At 38.4% G+C, this 17,322-nt stretch overlaps 1 protein-coding gene across 1 annotated transcript in view; it reads left to right on the top strand.

Moving 5' to 3' along the window:
- AOPEP (aminopeptidase O (putative)) overlaps positions 1 to 17,322 on the top strand; it is a gene marked incomplete at its 3' end in the record, with an annotated part of 171,240 nt that overhangs the window by 93,088 nt on the left and 60,830 nt on the right. Inside the window, 5 exon segments of the mRNA XM_080362763.1 lie at positions 2,522 to 2,584; positions 3,214 to 3,297; positions 14,357 to 14,361; positions 14,363 to 14,416; position 14,418. Coding sequence (XP_080218889.1) covers positions 2,522 to 2,584; positions 3,214 to 3,297; positions 14,357 to 14,361; positions 14,363 to 14,416; position 14,418 — 207 coding nt within the window.

The following is a 17,322-nucleotide window of genomic DNA, read 5'->3' on the forward strand; positions in this document are numbered from 1 at the left end:
CACTAGCAGTTTCTGAAAGTCTTCCCAAGTAAAGAAGGACACGGAGGATGGACTAATCTCTTAAATTTCTGTTGTGAGGGGATTGAAGTATGACAATCAGTGTCATGTGGAGAGCAAACAGGGCTGTTGATGGAGCATGATGCAGTCATTCTCCCTTTAAGTTGGGTGTGCCATCACCCTTCTATGTAGTGTAAGGAAGCTCCTCCTTCTGGAGTATGGAAGAATGCAGTAGGAGACCAAATGTTGTTAAAAATATTTTTTCTCCCTTTCTTCCCTTTCCGTCCTCCCCTCCTCTTTTCCACTTCCCCGTCTCTTTTCCATGCTCTCTCTCTCCCACTCCCAGCTTTCCCAGCAGAATTTCCTAATCTGGTCCCGAGCTCCGTCTTACTGAAGCACCAATAAGCAGAGTAATCGCTGCAGTGCAATCATCTCACAGTATACAACTGTTCAAGTCGCGGTGTGCACAGCAGCAAAGCACTGGGGAACCACAGGTGTTGGCTCCATGAGGTATATTGCTGTTACAAAAAGTCGGTAACAATTCCTGTGGAGTTTCCGTCACTGCTGTGCAGCTGCTAACAGGAAAACAGGAGCTACCTCTGAGTTTTAACACACAGCGTGTTGATGTGTTCAGGAATTTTCATCCCAAATCAGCCTCAGGGTCTGCAGATCAATGTCTCATGTAATTTTTTTTCCCCTAGTTTTCTCCAAACATTTGACAGGAGAGGAAGTGTAATTTAAAGTATAAATTTTCCATTGTTTCTATGACCCAGTCCTTCCCGTAACTTCTGTGGGAATGCACAATCTAATCTGTTAACTGATCCAAAGAAATATTGTTTAGGTAGTTGCATTAATTTGTGTCTGCCATTAACATAATTTTTTGTTCATATTCTTGTTCGTTCTCTTTGAACTACGCTCTGTTGTTCTTTCTTTATTCAAATGCACACAGTTCAAGAGTCAATCTCCAGGAGCTTTCAGAATTACCATTTAGCAGAAAATCCGTTGTGGCTTTAGAAAACAAAAATACATTGTTGATACAAGTTTTAAAGTATACCTGTTGTGAGTGTGAAATAAACATCTATAGTAAGATTTTCTACTGCGATATCTCTATTAAAAAGTTTTTCTTTGTGTAATGCTTCATAGTGAATTTGCTTCTATTTAAAGCATTGAGTTTGATCTTGGCTTTGATCTAAAGCTTTTGATCTTGAAAGAAGGCAGTAAAACAAAAAGGGTAGGAGAGAGGTTTTCTTTTTTCAAGTGATAAAGTTAAAGCGGTACTGTCAAAATTTAGTGTCCACTAATTGTACCTACCTTTGTTTACTTAAATGTGTTTGCAAAGTCCATCTAATTCTATATATGGGAAGGTTTGCTCAAAGACATGCTTTAGTGAGTCTTATTGTTTTACAAGAGCACAGATTTCCTTTTGAAGTTTTCAGGGAATTGTCATATGTAGTGCAGAGTATAAAATGTTTTAAAACTACTGAAAATACCTTACTAGCATTATTTTAACTCTGCCAGGTGTGATGCAGTCTGTACTTTATTGTCCCTCATTTTAATGGTAAACAGAAAGCACATAATAGAATCTAAACGTAAGAATTTCTAGTAGTCAGATTTTGCATGGCTGATGTTACTTGAGTCTCTCCCATCATGGTGGATGGAGTCTGAATATCCTTTTCCAGGGGTGCATAAACATCTGTTGAAGTCCCATGCTTAAATTTAATGACCTGCTCGCAGTCTCTTGTTGAGTAAAGCATTTCACTGAGGCCTCAGTAATACGAATAAAAAGCTGGTTTGGTTCTTAAGACGCATTTCAGACCCTCCAAGGTAATTTAGTACTTGGATTCTCTAGATGTCAAGCAAGTATTGGAAATCTTGAAGCACTTAATGGGGATGATACTTTCTCTCTGGAACTGGCCCCATGAGGCTGTTCCTCTGTAAAGGCCTGTAACAGAGGGTCTTTAGAGGAGGGTTCATACGAAAGCGTCTTTCACAGCGAGAGACCCGAGGGGAGAGCGCCTCTCTAAAAATTAGGCTGTAAAGCCGTGACGAGCGCGCACGCAGAGGTTGGGCAGGGCCGGCCCTTCGGTCGGAGGGAGCCAAGCCCCGCTCCGCTCCTCCGGGGCGCGGAGAGCCGCTCCCGCGGGCAGGGGCCCGACGGGCACCCCGGGCAGTGCTGCAAGCGGCTCTCCGGCCGGGGGAGGCGCGGAAACCCCGGCGGGGCCGCCCCGGCGGCGTCCGGCCCTTACGTCTTTAATGCAGGCTCCTCCTCTCCGCGGGGCTCTCGGGGGGCCGGAGCACGGAGGCGGGGGACCCCGCGGAGGTGTTTCATTTCCTACCGAGAGCTGCGGTGTGCCGCCACCGAGCCCGGGGACGGCGGGACGGGATGGGACGGGGGGGGCGCGGCTCCGGGTGGCGCTGTGGCCGGGCCGGGGGGCGGCGGGGGCGGCGGAGCGGGCTCAGCGGAGAGCAGCGGTGATCCTCCGCGGACGAGCCTGCCTCAACGTGCGCTTTCTCCCCCGTGTAGCCTTTGCTGGAGGAGGGTGAGACTTGGGAGGAGTGTCAGCTCGTCCAGCAAGTGCGCGGCGAGGTGAGGGGAAAACCTTTCCTTGGTGCTACGTTGTCCCCTGCTTCCTTCCCTTGCATATCTGTTCCTTGAGCCTTCCACCTGATACCCTCTTCCAACCCCGCCACGCTTTCACTTTAAAAAAGTAATCGCTCTTGTGTTAGGAGTAAAAATATTTATATGGCGTAAATAACCCGAGTATTATTACTGTATTAAATAATAACGACCTCCCCATCTAAATTTGGCATTAGTAATCTGGAACAACATTTGAGTGGGTGGATGGAAATAAATTTCTTACTTGAAATAGAAAGTGTGAGGGATAAAGTGCAGATATTTTTCCCAGGATTTTTGCACGCTGCCATGATAACTTTCCATTTTGCAGCATGGTCTGGCATCAAACACATTCTTTGTGCAAAAAAACCCTTACACTGAAAGCTCTAAGATGAACAACACTTCAGACTTTGACCATGCGCAAGTAACTAACTGGATTACCTAAAACCATGTCATTCTAAATGAGAAAAGTGCTTTTCCTATTTCCAGTGAAGCAATGGAAAAAATTGTCTTGAGTCTGTTTATAGCCACTTATTAATGCGGAATAGCTGTGCTCAGGTCATGTCGTCTTCCTAAAAAAGCACTATGGTTTTGAACTCCAGGTCACAAAATGGATTCAGACAAACCAGAGGATCAGAAAAAGTGGCAAAAAGAAAAGAAAACAGGATGAAGTAGTTTTCCAAAAGGTAAGGACTCGTTACGTGCGTTTGTGTAATGGGACAAAGGGCAACACATCCAAAATGCTTTCTGATGATGTTCTCTTGAGCTCTGTAGAGACGTTCTTTACCTTCTTCAACAAGGTGATACTAAAAGGATGTTACTGATAAAGTTTCAGTGTCATGCAGTTATGATGGAAAGAAATGAATAATCTTTTCAGATGTCTGTAATTTAGGAGGCACATTTTCCCTATATTTGTATTTAACTGGAACATTCCAAGGAAGAAAGAGGGCTTTCATCAGAGAAATCAATAGCACTTGAGAGCTTCTGACAGGACCTGCACCACTGTTTGGGAATTTTCAGATACTGGTAGCTGATAAACAGTTTTCATGGTGGATATTGGGACAATAGTAGGTGTGATATGTACATTGAAACACATGTTCTGACTATGTTCTTGGCTCTTCATTCAGAGAGTGAGTTTGAAAATCATCTATTTGCAATATAGATTTCAGTTAGTGAAAACATGTCTGGATATTTTTAAAATTGCTACGGAGGATTTTAGAAACTGAATACAACACAAACTATTTTTAAACTGGTGATTTTTGATTTAGCTATTTTGAAACATTTGTTCTATAATGTTGAGTTGACCATTTAAATCACAATGTAGAGAAGTAATTAGCTGACACTTCTACTAAGTAGCTGTTTTCTGTCCTTTGAAGAAAAAAAAGTGAATAAAGATGCATTTCCAGATGCATTATTAGAATTGTGCGGGTTTTTTTCTTTCTTTAGTTTTACAAACAAATCTATAATTATTTTCTTAAACCCTTGTTACCTTTAAAGGATTAAAATAGCAGTGTGTTGTTTTGCTGTTTCGGCACTGCTTCTAGAATGCATGATGAATCATTGCTGTTTCTGTAGCCAAATTCTTGCTGATAGCGTGGCTGCCAGCTCCTGGGATGTGTTGCCTTAGTATGGGCATTGCAGTATATGACAAATGTCTACCAAGTGCATTGTTCTGTGTGGATGATTTACCAGCTCCATGGTGAGCTAAAAACCATCAAATAGCATCCTTTAATTCATTGCGACTTCTATTTTGTAACTGGAATACATCACTTGGGAAAGATGTTTGTGGTGTTGTACTTTAGAATGACATGATTTAAACAGAGAGAGCATGAACTTTTGCCCAAATGATTGCATTGCTGTTTATATTTCCGGATGTGAATGTTTTTTTCCTTGTATGTGTAAGCACTTATATTTACAATCATTCTATGTCAAGATGAAAAAGGATTTTTTTTAAGGTTAAAAATAGAACATTGTGAATTGTGAGCAAATTGCATTCATGGTACTCATAGCGCTAGTACAGCGTACAGTGTGCATACATTTTGAAGTAATTTTTAAATGGTACAGTCCCCTGCTACATCTTAGCAGTCAGCTTATAGGTACCTTGTGCTGTTATATCCTTCCTCATCTCTTCTTATAGGGGAAAGCTTCCTCAGTGCAAAACCCCTTTGTACTGATAAAATTCCCTTTCTGTTGGAGTGGGGGGTTTATTCTCTTACTGCTTCAGAGTTTGCGAGAGAGAACTTCAGCATGTAGGGTTGCCATGTTAGAAGTGCAAAACCTAATGTGCAAACCTAAGTTATGCTGATGGGGTTTTTTTAAACAGTAACTCCTGAGTAAGGTCTGTGAGCAGAAATGTGAATTAAAATTGAAGGTAAGAAAGCACATTGTTGTAATATCTGTAAGTATTAATAATTATTGGGAGATTCAGTGCAGCAGTGCATCGGCAGGGTACTTAACCCCATGGTAAGGAAACAGCGTAACAATAACCTGATGTTTGGTTTTGAGACCATTGACTAGGCATCGAAGGCAGGGTTCTTCATGTTCCTTAGAAGTTTGGTCATAGCAATGGTGACTTTTCCAATACACTTAGAGATGGGAGAAGAGAAGAGAAAAAGAGAGAGACCTCGCTGGTGCTGGCAGAGCTTTACTGTATTATTTGGCTTCAGCATTGGTTACAACCAGGTTTCCAACATGGATGTAGCAGTCAGCGTGGTGCCAAGTCAGTGTGGACGGTGCTAACCTCTGTTCCACTAGAATTCTTGATTTTTAGGTGTGTCTGTATTGGCTTGTAGCAGAAGTGGCACCATAACAGCAGTCTAAGTACTTCTTTGGGGATGAACAAGAAAGGAAAAAGCACATAATGGAAAAGTAAGGCACTGTCGAGGAAAGTAAGCAGAGGAAGGAAAAAAGACATGGAGTGGGAAGAGGGAGGTGAGAAGCAAAGCAGTAAGTTAACAGAGAAGTCAGAAAGCTGGTACCAGCTCATATCACAAGTGTATTTAAAATAAGGATACTGATGTATTTTGCTACATCCAGAAAACTGAGCTTTGCATTGATCTTGCTTATCCTTTCAAAACAAGCACTAACTTATTAAATGCAGCTTCTAAACTTTCATGTGCCTATGCTGTCCGATTTTCCTCTATCATTTTTTTTCTTTATGATAGGAAGTCCTATTTCTAATACAAGACGGATGGCTTTGCTATACTGAGACACCGCCAAATCAAAGCAACTGCTTCTGCATCCAAGTACAAAATCTAGGACAGAGAGATAACTCTGTGTGGAATAAGTGAAACAGAATTGTGGAGGAAAGGTTGCTGACAACTACCGGGGAATTGCTTCTTGAAAAAAAGTTGCCTTCTAAACAGTTAAGTTTGTAGGAGCTGACTTTACATACATGTATGTGTATTTAAAGAACGCTGGAAGATACCGTGTGCTGGATCAGAACTGTGTAACTGGTAGCGTTGTCGGCGTGCAGGGGGCATTTGAACCAGTGGGGAAGCTTGTGTAGAAAGTTGTGGTGCTGCTCTCCAGTGTGGACCCGCACATGATGGATTACAGCAGTGTAACAAGTTCCATGGGTGAGGACGACTTCGTAGTCAAGTAACTAAGGATTCTTTTTCTTTTGCTCTTTTTATCTCCTTTTTTTTAATCTCTATTTTTGAGCCTCTTTTCCCTTTCAAACCTTCTTGCTGCTTTGTCTCTCGAGTATTTTATTTTTTCTCAACAGCTTTTATTACAAGCTTTTCTGCTGTTTTTTTCACCCTTCTTTTAATTCTCCATTCTCCTTTGCCGCCTTCAGTCACCTTCAGAACTGTTCATTACTTTCTGTTTACTTTTCAGTTGTCTTTTCTGTTTCATAAGTTATTGTTTGCTCACCCTGTTTTCTTTTAATAGTGCCATATATATCCTCTTCTTACGACGTGTGCATGCATATACACAAGTTTAAACCCACTCACACCTTGCATTTCTGCTCTTGTCATCTTTCCTATTCTTGTGCATTCTTTACTCCTCATTTACTCTTACGCCGTCTCTTCATCTTGTTATTTACCTGGTTGGCACATCTGGCAATCAGTATGTGTTTCAATACAGAATGTTGTTTATGTGAGAAAATTGGAGAAGGTAGAACAGACTTTGGAAATAATTGGTTGGCTAGAATTAGCATTGTTTTACTATGAAGAATGTGATAGAAATGCTAAGTCTTGTTATTATTTTTGTTGTTATACTGAACTGTGCCTTAAAAAAAACCACCAAACCTCCATTATCAGTGCCAGTGCTGAGTGTTAGGCAGAAGAAAAGGATCTTTCACTCAGACGAGTGGAATTGTAAGCATGCAATCTGTATCCACTGTGGAGTTTGAGGGAAGACTTACCTTTTTATTAGGACACTAATTCATTTTTATATGAAGTTTAGTGTTAAAACATAAAAGCTGCTTTGAACGTATTCCAGTGGCAGAAAAAGTGTCACTGGCTGGGAAAGCTAGGGTACACAGTAATTAGGGAGAGCATTGACAAATGTGTCTGTATATGTACTGGGTAAGGAATTCGCATGATTCATGCAAATTATCAAAATTGCATTTGTCTGTTACAGTTTCAGTGTGATACTATACTGAAACTTTAAGGAATAATTCAACTTTTCCAGAATAATCTCTACTGCTTTCTCAGAAATACTGTTTTAATGTGTTTAAAGTTTGTCTGCTAGTTTACTGAAAATGTGATTGTCTTTGATTTTGTCTTTGATCTGTGGGTTGTTGCTATTGGTCATTCTTCTCACTCTAGAGATTTACAATTGCCAGTATTTAAGATCTGTTAATAATCCGAGCAAATATGACTTTGTTGAAATAGCTGTTAAGTTTCTAATAAAAAAAGAAAAACAAAATTAAAAAGCAGTTGTGATATGTATGACTAATGCTAAATGCTATGACTATTTGTCCTTTAACAGTGAATTCATCAGTGTAACTGAACCACAAGAAATGGATCTTGTAATTCATTAAAATGAGTTGTGATGTTATACTTCAAGTAGAAAATGTTTTGAAGTCTCAGCAAAAAATAGGTATAAAAAAATACGATGTGGTAAAAGAGAGCTTTTATTTGACTAGGGAATTTATTCAGAGTTATGTGCTTTGCTAATTCGGCCAAAGGAATATTAATAATAAAATTACTTTAAAATTTTAATTACCATATCTTTTTTGTTTCTCAAAATGCATGTTTTCACTTGAATCCACCAAACTAAGAATCAAAGTAAGGATCAAATCTGAAATACATCTCTTGAGCTTGTGCACTGTATAGTGCTTAACAGCTTAAAGAAACATGGTAAGAAGCCCTAAAGCATTCTTCAGAGTGTTCAGTGGAGTTGTTTGCTGTACCAAGTTCTGTTAATCTCACAGAACTTTCTAGGAACCCTGTAAATGTGTTTGCTGGCCTTCACTGATTCCAGAAAACATTTATTTCCTTTGGCAAACAGGGATTTGGATAGAAAACTTTATACTTGCTTCATGTACAAGAGCTGAGTTGCATTAAATGTAGTTAAGCTATCTGAGGAATAGAGACCATGATTTTAGAAACTTTTCTCTTGAATACATATGAATATAATTTTATGCCAATAAAACTAAACATTTTCAGCATTTAGTTTCCATCCCTGTAGAAAAATGTGTGCTTATGGGTTGATAGGAAACTAATTGTACAGCTCCAAAAAACCATTAATTTTTAGGATAGTGCTGCTTTGAAGTTTACTTAGGAAACATTTAATAGGACAAGAAAAGACTATGTCTATGTGTAAAAAATACAAAAATTTGCATGGAATTTTTGTTTTAGCCATAATTTTTCTTTTAATTAGTCCAGTTCAGACCTCAGTACTGGCTGTATTTTATTTGCAGTAGTGTTTTGTCAAGATCTTAGTTTTGTTTTTAATAGCACCCATCTCTATTAGCCAGGAAGTGTTGTCGCATAGTATATTTCACATTGCATCTCCCAGATAGTTATTATTATTATTATTATTATGCTGTCAGAGGATGAATGTTCTTATTGGGCCACATTTTTAGATCAATGAAGCAACTTACCATTATGCATATGATGATGCACCCACTCCCTTCCTTTCAGACTCTGAGATGACCATTTCTAAATTAGGAGAGCTCAGGCCAGCATGGCCATGTGTTGAAACAGTTTAAAGTTTACAGATAATTAGATCACTGTTAATTATAGCGGTCCAAGCCAGCGGCCGTCCTGTGCAGTGAAAGATTCGGGTCACTTTAATGTAAAACACAAGGTTTGTGCAGAAAAAGGCAGTTTTCACAGAGAGGTTTTTTACTTTTGATTTGTAGGATGAATTAGTTATATGCCTGTGATGGAACACTGTTTGGCAGTCTTGTTGGAGGCATTTTAATGAGGCAATGTTTGTGCATGTTGTATGATACTAACAAGGTGAATTATATTACTGGGATCTACCTATGCCACTACCATTTCAGTGTGCTGTTGTTTCTAGTTATAAAGCCCTATTTTTGGTGGTTGAAATGTGCGTCTTTGTACCTTAGCTTACAAATACCTGTTGTCTTTAATAAAACAGAAAACGGAAAATGTGAGAATGGTTTTGTTCTTTCCAGAATAACAGAGAAACAAAAAGCATTTGATCAGTGTTAGCAGTTCTCAAATGTCTGCCCCCGACAGTGTTTATGCAGCGAATTCTGAGCAGTGATGTAGGGAGTTTTGGGACCAGAAAGAAGTCTGTCCCTGCTGGGGCATTTGCAACTGGAGCAACTTAGTACATTTGTAAAAAAGTGGTATGCTGCACTCAAACACTCCATAAGTTTTCTTCTACAGAATTTCCTATGGATTTTTTGAAGTAGTTGAGAATCTACACTTGTGCATGACAGCTGAATAACCCGCACGATTTAAATGTCCCCAGGTTCTTCTTGATGTGATTGACTGTAATGACTCAAGGAGGTTTACTGGTCTGCTGGCTCAAGTGTGTGCTTTATTTCAGTCTTACATGTGTTTTATTTCAGTCTTACATTTATTATGCATTGTCAGAAATAGGCTTAACAATTTTTTGATGACCAGTCTTAGCTATTGTCCTCATTCTGTGTCTTTTTTTTTCAGTTAAGATTATGTTCACATACTTTGTAGTAAAAGCACATGTATAGAAGTCTGTAAGTGTGGACATGGTTATTTAAAGAAATATATGAGCAAGGCAAAGAAATATATGAGAAGGCAAAGGCTAGACTTTTTACAAAAACAATTTAAACGGTTTTGGTAGTTCTTAATCTGCTTTTTGATGGCCTTAGTACTAAAAGTAGTCATGAGCACAACTTAATGTCATCCTCTCCTCTCCTTTGAGCCCCCCTCTCAAGAAGTTCTTTAGAGCAAGAAGGTGGCTCATTGTTACAAGCAAATACATTCTTGCTTTAATTAAACAGATAGAACTGAATTCTAAAGGTCTGTAAATTGTACTATGCTCATTTGGTCTGTGCTGCATGTATTTTCTCATCTTACTTTTCTTGTGGAGACAAGTTGACTACTCATAATTGTCTAGTTTCTCTCAGCAGACACTTCATTTCTAGGTTTTGTGAAACCTTTACCAACATTTGAAACTAGACTACAGTATGTCAACATTAGCATGGTATTTATGCTATATAAGTATATATAAATCTCTATATATGGTATATAAATACAGAAAATATTTTTGATCTGCTGAGATGAGACACAAGGTGTCCAATATCTGTCATTTTATTGGAACTGCGGTCTCACCATGGATGAGTGAACAGAAAATGTTTTCCTTTTCTCTTTATACTGTTAAGCTAAGTCGTTATTCTACAGTGAGCTCCACCTAGGCGCTCTCCGTATCCGAACAGCATTCCTGAAGCACAGGATATTGATACTTAAATTTTCCATAGTTTTGATTCAGAAATGATCGCCAGTGACAATTTGCTTAATAAAGAAGGTACAAGAATTTTGTTGTCCTCCTGTGCTATAATTGTGTTGTAGTTAGCAATCATTTTTCGAGAAAAGCTTTTGTTTTTATCCAGAAAAATTGCCGACGGGAAAGAAGCTTAGGTGATTGTGTTCTTCTATATGTGTCTTTCTCCCTTCTCTGCCTTTAATTTAGGCATCATTGGGCATTTTCAATGAAACCTTAGTGCTCTAAATCTGCCATGTTCCTACAAGATGCTGTGTGACAGGACCACATAAACACAGTGCAGAAGTGTCAGATCCATCGTTTCTGGGAATCCTGACAGATGCATGAGGGGTCGATGTTCTGACTGTCCCAACCATGGGAAACAGTTTTGTGGACACTTTGAGACTACGAGGCAGTTTGTTCGTGAGACACAAGTTCCTAAGAAATTGAATTAAATTACTTCTGATTCTCACAGAATTTAATGTTTTGGTTTTATGAACTGTATCCTATGTACTCTTCTGGTCACATGCTCCAAATGTGATGAACACCCTCATAATTAATTTGCCATGCAAAAGGAAAAAGGGGCTTCCTTCTTCACTCCTAACACAAATACCTGAGGAAAAAGGGGCTTAAGACTTAGCTTGGAAGACTGATGAGTGTCTCGCTTATGTTCTCTCATCTGTATTGCAAAAGGAAATGAAATAAAGCTAAAGAGCATTAAATGTTTCCATGTTCAAGATCCTGTTTATTTCAAAGAAAAGATGACCAGCTGAGTGCTAGTTTTGTAATGACTATGGTTGTCTTGTTTGAATTTGAGAGATTACTCTGTGTTTTGGCTGTACTTCTGATGAATTCAGTGAAGTTACTCATATATTTAAGCACTTTGCTCAACCAGGCCTTAGTCATTCGTCCTCAAGATAGTCTTTCCAAGTGACCACTTTTCCGATTGAAGAGGATATTTGATATCTCCTGATTGCTCAGAGTGCTTTTTACTGGGAGATAATGGTGTGATTTATACATCTTATCTATCTATCTGTCTGTCTGTCTATCTATCTATCTATCTGTGCTTTTCTTTGAAAAACTGCATGCTTGTTTATCAGCACAGGGAAGGAAACATATATGACAACAAAAGGCTTTTCTGTATTACATGCATTTCTCCTAATTTTAGAGCAGCTCAAAGTTGCAGGATTGAGTTGTATAAAAGTAGCTGAGAGATTCTGGTCATCTCAGAACATAATACCTAGTAGTATGAAAACACAGTTTTAATCCAACTGCTTTTTACAAAGTGTATTCTACAATTGCAGAGTGGTGGGGCTTGTTTGGTTGGTTTTGTTTGTTGGTTTGGTTTGGTTTTGTTTGTTTTATTTTAGGTGTTGTTTTTATTTTTTTAATATATGTAAGGACCTCACTATAATTTCATCAGATACCTCAAAAACATGTAACCTGTCTCTTAAAATTCTCTGTCCTTCAGAATTGAAATTAGAATGTTTATCTTGATTTTCCAGATGATAAGCGAAGGCGTGGAGATGGTTAGGTAGCTTGTCCAAAGACACCTAAGAATATTGAGCAGTGCAAGGAAATGGTCTGAAATGTTCAGGTTTGGAGTCCTAACACAAACCTTGACCTGAGGGCTCTCTGTGTTATAAAAACGAAAGAATTCAGACACATACTTTTTCGTGAAGCAATCAGTGCTCTGTGCGCCAAAGTGCGGACCGATTGGTGGCGTTTGAACCTGTACCAGAGATGGGAAGAGAAGCGAGCGCTGTGACTTCATCTCCCCAGTAATGCTGTGAAAGAGCCAGTGCATGTAGCAGCGTAACTGGAAAGATGAACTTGAGCATGGCAGGGTTAGTTTTATCAATGTTTATATTGCAATAGCAGATAATTTCTAGTAATGAATCAAGGCTATGGTTAGTGGTTTCTGATTGTAAGTATCAAAGATAAGTGTTGGCTTTTACTGTATTTTAAAGGTTTATAATTTAAAGGACAACTGTTTACATTTTTATCTTTGAATGCCTCAATGAGTGTATGCAGTCCTATAACTTCTATTACAAAGAGAGGGTGGAATAATTAATAAAAGCTTGCTAAAGCATGTTTTTTTCAGTGCAAATAGTTTTGAATGTGTGGTATGATAGGGTGTTTGGGGCCTTATACTTGGTTGAGAAGCCAGAAATGTGCCTGTGTGCTGTGTGTGCACAGCATAGAAAGAGGTATGATGGACAAGTCTGCTCCTGTCTTGTTAAGCTGCAAGTAATGAAGAGCTGCACCTATGATAAATAACAACTGCATACGTAATTCTTTACTACAGTTATCTTAATTATGTGTGTTGCTTCGCAGCTATCAGAAATACAGCATTAAGTATCTTGTGTGAATGTCCTGTGTAGTGGTCTAGCCTTCTGGTATGAAGTGGCATGTAAGTAAATGTTTAATTAGCTATATTTATTTAAAAGTATCTGGTCAGACTGTCAGATTCTCGTGTGGTTTGTCAGCAACACAGGGACTTATTCTGAAAAAAACCCCATTTTGTACTTCCTGGGTTTATTTCATATCTTGCACTTGTTTTTAATCAGTTAAAGCTTGCGAATATCCTATATATGAATTTGTTTGAAGAGTTTTTTAAAAAGGGAGATTGTGTAATACGAATGACCTAGATGGCGTGTAGACACCAGGTCTTTTCATTTGTTTTCTCTTGTCCAGAGCATTGAGACAGGAAGCATTCTTAGAATTATTTTTAGATTTCTAAAAGTCAACCTTGATTTCCTCATGTAACACTAATCCTTTGGCTAGCCCTGAAAGCAATATTGTTTAGTCTTCCATGGTGCCATATGCTTGCTATTTTTTGCTTTATTTTGGGTGCCTGTGGTTTTTTTAAGAAAGTACTCAAACTTTCATTTATATTGGATTGTAATACTTGAACTTTTTGAGCATAGAAGAAAGTGCTCCCTGTTGTATCCATTATTATTCTCACTGTGGGTCCAAATCTGGCCCAGCAAGGGTTTTGATTTATTGAAGTCTAGTGAGATGATCATGTCTAAAAGATTACTTTCTTGCTCTATAATTGTGTTGTCTTTATGTCATCACGTCTGTTGTGACAGAAAGGTGGCTGAGAAATTAGGAGTTAGGAATTCTAGTTTTCTCGTTAGCTTATATTCTGCTTGTTTTCCATCTTAGCATTCAGCTGAGAAGTGAGCTATATGGCCCAAAACTTCTTTACACCTAGGTCATGGTACTGCTGCTTTAGTTGATGCGTCCCTCCTTTTAAACTGAAAAGAAATTGGGTGCATAAGTGTGTTTCTATTTTTCCTCACCGTTCAAGTTTGGGAAACTTGAACAGAAGTGTTGTCTTAAACACGCCTGGTCTGCAGAATTACTGAAACTAATTATCCCTCCTTGTCCCCCACAAATTAGCTGTGCTCTGTAGAGTGGGTAAGGGGTTTCAAGTTCTGCATCTTTGTAATGTAAGAATATACGTACCTAAGTGTTTTGTTACAAGTTAATATTTGTAAAACATACTGAGGTTGGTAGATGTAGTGACTGTTAGAGTTCAGGGAGTTCCTTTGTGGTTGCTGGTGTCAGAACAATGACTTATGATTTCAAGTAAGGGAACTGATATGTCAGTTGTTCTTTGTGCTAGACATCGGCTTTTCAGTATTTTACCTGTATTTGTCTTGCAATACAACTTGATGTGTCCAAATCATATGCTAGCCAGTGTTCAACTGTGTTCTTCTCATCAATAAAAAAACAGTGTGTTTCAGCTCATCTCTTCCTGAGTCATCTTCATCTGAATGTTTTTATTACCCTGAAACCTTAGAATAAGACGAATTATTGAAGTGTTGTAAAAATGTCTCTTCATGACAGAATATAAATCCCTTGTGACTCATCACATCATCTGTGGAGAAGAGTTACTTTTGAAGACTATTGTGCGAATTTTACTTGGCTATAAAATTGCAAGTATGTGTTAAAGTTTATGAAAACCTGATTATGGACATGGAAACATGAACACTGGATTACTCACCTACAGATTATAGCTCAATATTAATTACACAAAGGAAAAACTGGAGAGAAATTGGATCAATATATGATCACTTGTACTATTGTTGATTCTATTCACAATTTTTATAAATCTGTAAGTCACAAAATGGGAGGTGACCAAGAGATGAACTGTTACCAACACAAAAAATACCCTTGAAATTTTATAACGCTCATTGCTACTCACGTCTTGGCTGAGGAGATCTAGGTAAGCATGGGAAAGGAATTGTAGAAGAAGGGTTGAAGCTCGAGGTTTTCTCTTTGTGTTCCTCTATCCCAGCCAGTAGCTGCATTTTACATCAAAGAGGTTTCTGTTCCCCTGTGGGAATGTTACAAATAGCCCCACTGTTGACTTGTAAAACACTCCAAAACTAGATATGCAACTGAAGTTGCTTGAAGTTACAGATAAGGAGAATTTAGCTACTTAATTATGTTGCATTTGCGTTCAATCTTAGGAGTTGGGGGGATAGGAATGAAAAGATATATGGAGGTAATGTTAAGTTAAAGATCCCCTTACAAAGATATCCTTCATATTCTGGATGCTAGCATATAATGCAAATGTATGGTTGGTTGTGTTGTTTGGTTTGGTTTGTTTTTTTCCAGTTTATTGAATTTCTTGCCATCTTGGCTTAGTTAAGAGTGGACTGGGTGGGTGTTGTGCAATGCAGAGTCTTTCCAAAACACTGGCAAAAATTAAACAGTGAATCCAGCTGAGTTCCCCTGAGGGTTTGAGCTGAAATTCTGACTTTCATATTAAATTAGGCATGGTTACAAGACAATAATTATTCGAAGTTTTTGTGAAACATGGGACTGACAAAACAGGCAACTAGCCTGCAGATCATTTTCATGTATGTTTTCTTTGTTTGGTCAAAAATATATTCAAGATACAAAAGGTTCTTATTTTGGGGCTTGAAAAGACAGAGATGAAAAGATAGTTCTTATATCTTAAAAATAAAAATGACCCTTGAAACTTCTTTGCTTAAGTTTCTTTCATCTGAGGATTCCCCTCCAAAAAGGGCTTCCCTTGTTTTTCTCAACACTTGAAGCTTCTTGCAACTATCCTATGTATTTCAAGCAGACAATATTTTGGGTTTGTTTTCATTTGTTTGTTTGTTTGTTTTTCTGGTTAGACTTTAGTTGCATTATTAAAATACTTTAGTACATATTCTCTGTGATGTGGGACTGGCCAAATGGACTTCCCATTTGCTTCCTTGGCCTGCTTCATATCTGTCTTGCTGTGATTCTTCATGGCAGGGTGCTGCAGCTAGTCCTGCCACTACCTTGGGTTATACTATCGATGAGAATCATGAAATGAACCTTGTTCCATGCCACTTCAGGCACGAATTTCTATTAAAGCTTGAGATGACCCATCATCACACCACAATCTAATTTTTTTTCTTTTTTTTTCCCAATTCAGAATTGTGCAATGGTTTGGAAGTAGCCGTATCTTTGACAAGTTTAGATTGATAGATAGAAAACAATGTTAAAATTTCTGGCAGTCAGTCACCCATTTAGACTTGAGTCCCATCCTTGATTGGTGCTGGATCCGTCCCTTGCTGGTGTCGGGGTCAGCAGCGCCGGGTGCTCAGAGGGGAAGGAAAGGTAGAGCAAAACAATTGTTAAGTCAGTCTCTCCACAGCAGCACACAGCAAATGCAGTTCTTTTATTTTAATCTCCTGTCTTGCATCATATCCCATCTGCATGCGTTTTCACATTAGTTTCTTACCATGTTTCCTGCCCTCACTTCTCTTTGCTACTTAGTTGGGAAGACCTGCATTTCAGCAACCTTTTTACTTCCTCCCTTTGCAAAAAAGGCTAAAATGAGGGTGAAAATCCATTTCTAACCAAAGAATGTTTATAGATACACTACTGTAATTAATACTTGCCCCTCACCTGATTTAAACCTCTATTAAGCTCATTTTTTTTCTGTTTTGCCTATGAAAAAATAAGATAAAAGTTTAATGTCTGCTTGTTTTGGTCTTTTTAATGAAATCAATGGAAAGCAAATACATCTTTCTGTATGAAGCAACTGCATGCTATTACTGATACACTTGCCCTACTTTCTTTTCTTTTTGTACCACTGTTCATCTGTTCTTGTGGAAGACAATGTTTTCATATAACATGAACTGCATAGAACCAATTCTTCATTAATGTATTTGTGTTAATTTTATGAAGGATTTAAGGAATACTTGGATGCACAGAAAATGCTAAAACCCGAAATTATGTTAAGAATGTGATGGTTTCATTTTAGCTTAGGTATGAATAACACTGCATGAAGGTATTGTCACTTAATCTGCAGTAAAAACAGGATCGTAATTTGGAAGCGGAAATTACACATGGCCAAAGAACCAGTACATATTTTAGCTCCATCCAGCAGCTCTCACAGTCATTTTAGATGCTAAAGGAAGGTGTGATCATCTCCAGAGAACTAGTGTTTTTGAACCAGGCCTTTCTGTTATGTAGTAGGCTGCTCCAAAATAGTTTTGTTTGTTGTTATTTTGGGTATTTTTTTTTTACTCAAATGGCAATAGAGCATCTCTTTAATGTTCACGTGGTTTAAATGCTTTTATAATATGCTGACAGTTCTGGTAACTGGACTAAGTTTCTGTGGAGAGCAGTGGCTGATATAGAGCATTTGTTTCTTGATTTAAGTGTGACCAAGATTGGCAATAGCTAAAAATTAGCTGTATCTAAAGGCTGCTGAGAGTTTTGGGTGAGATAAGCTATTCTTTATTCCTTCCCAGTAGGAATGGCTCCTGAACAGCTAACAATAGAGTTCGTATTGCTTAAAATCC

This window comes from Nesoenas mayeri, assembly GCF_963082525.1.
Source record: "Nesoenas mayeri genome assembly, chromosome: Z".
Classification (NCBI taxonomy): Eukaryota; Metazoa; Chordata; class Aves; order Columbiformes; family Columbidae; genus Nesoenas; species Nesoenas mayeri.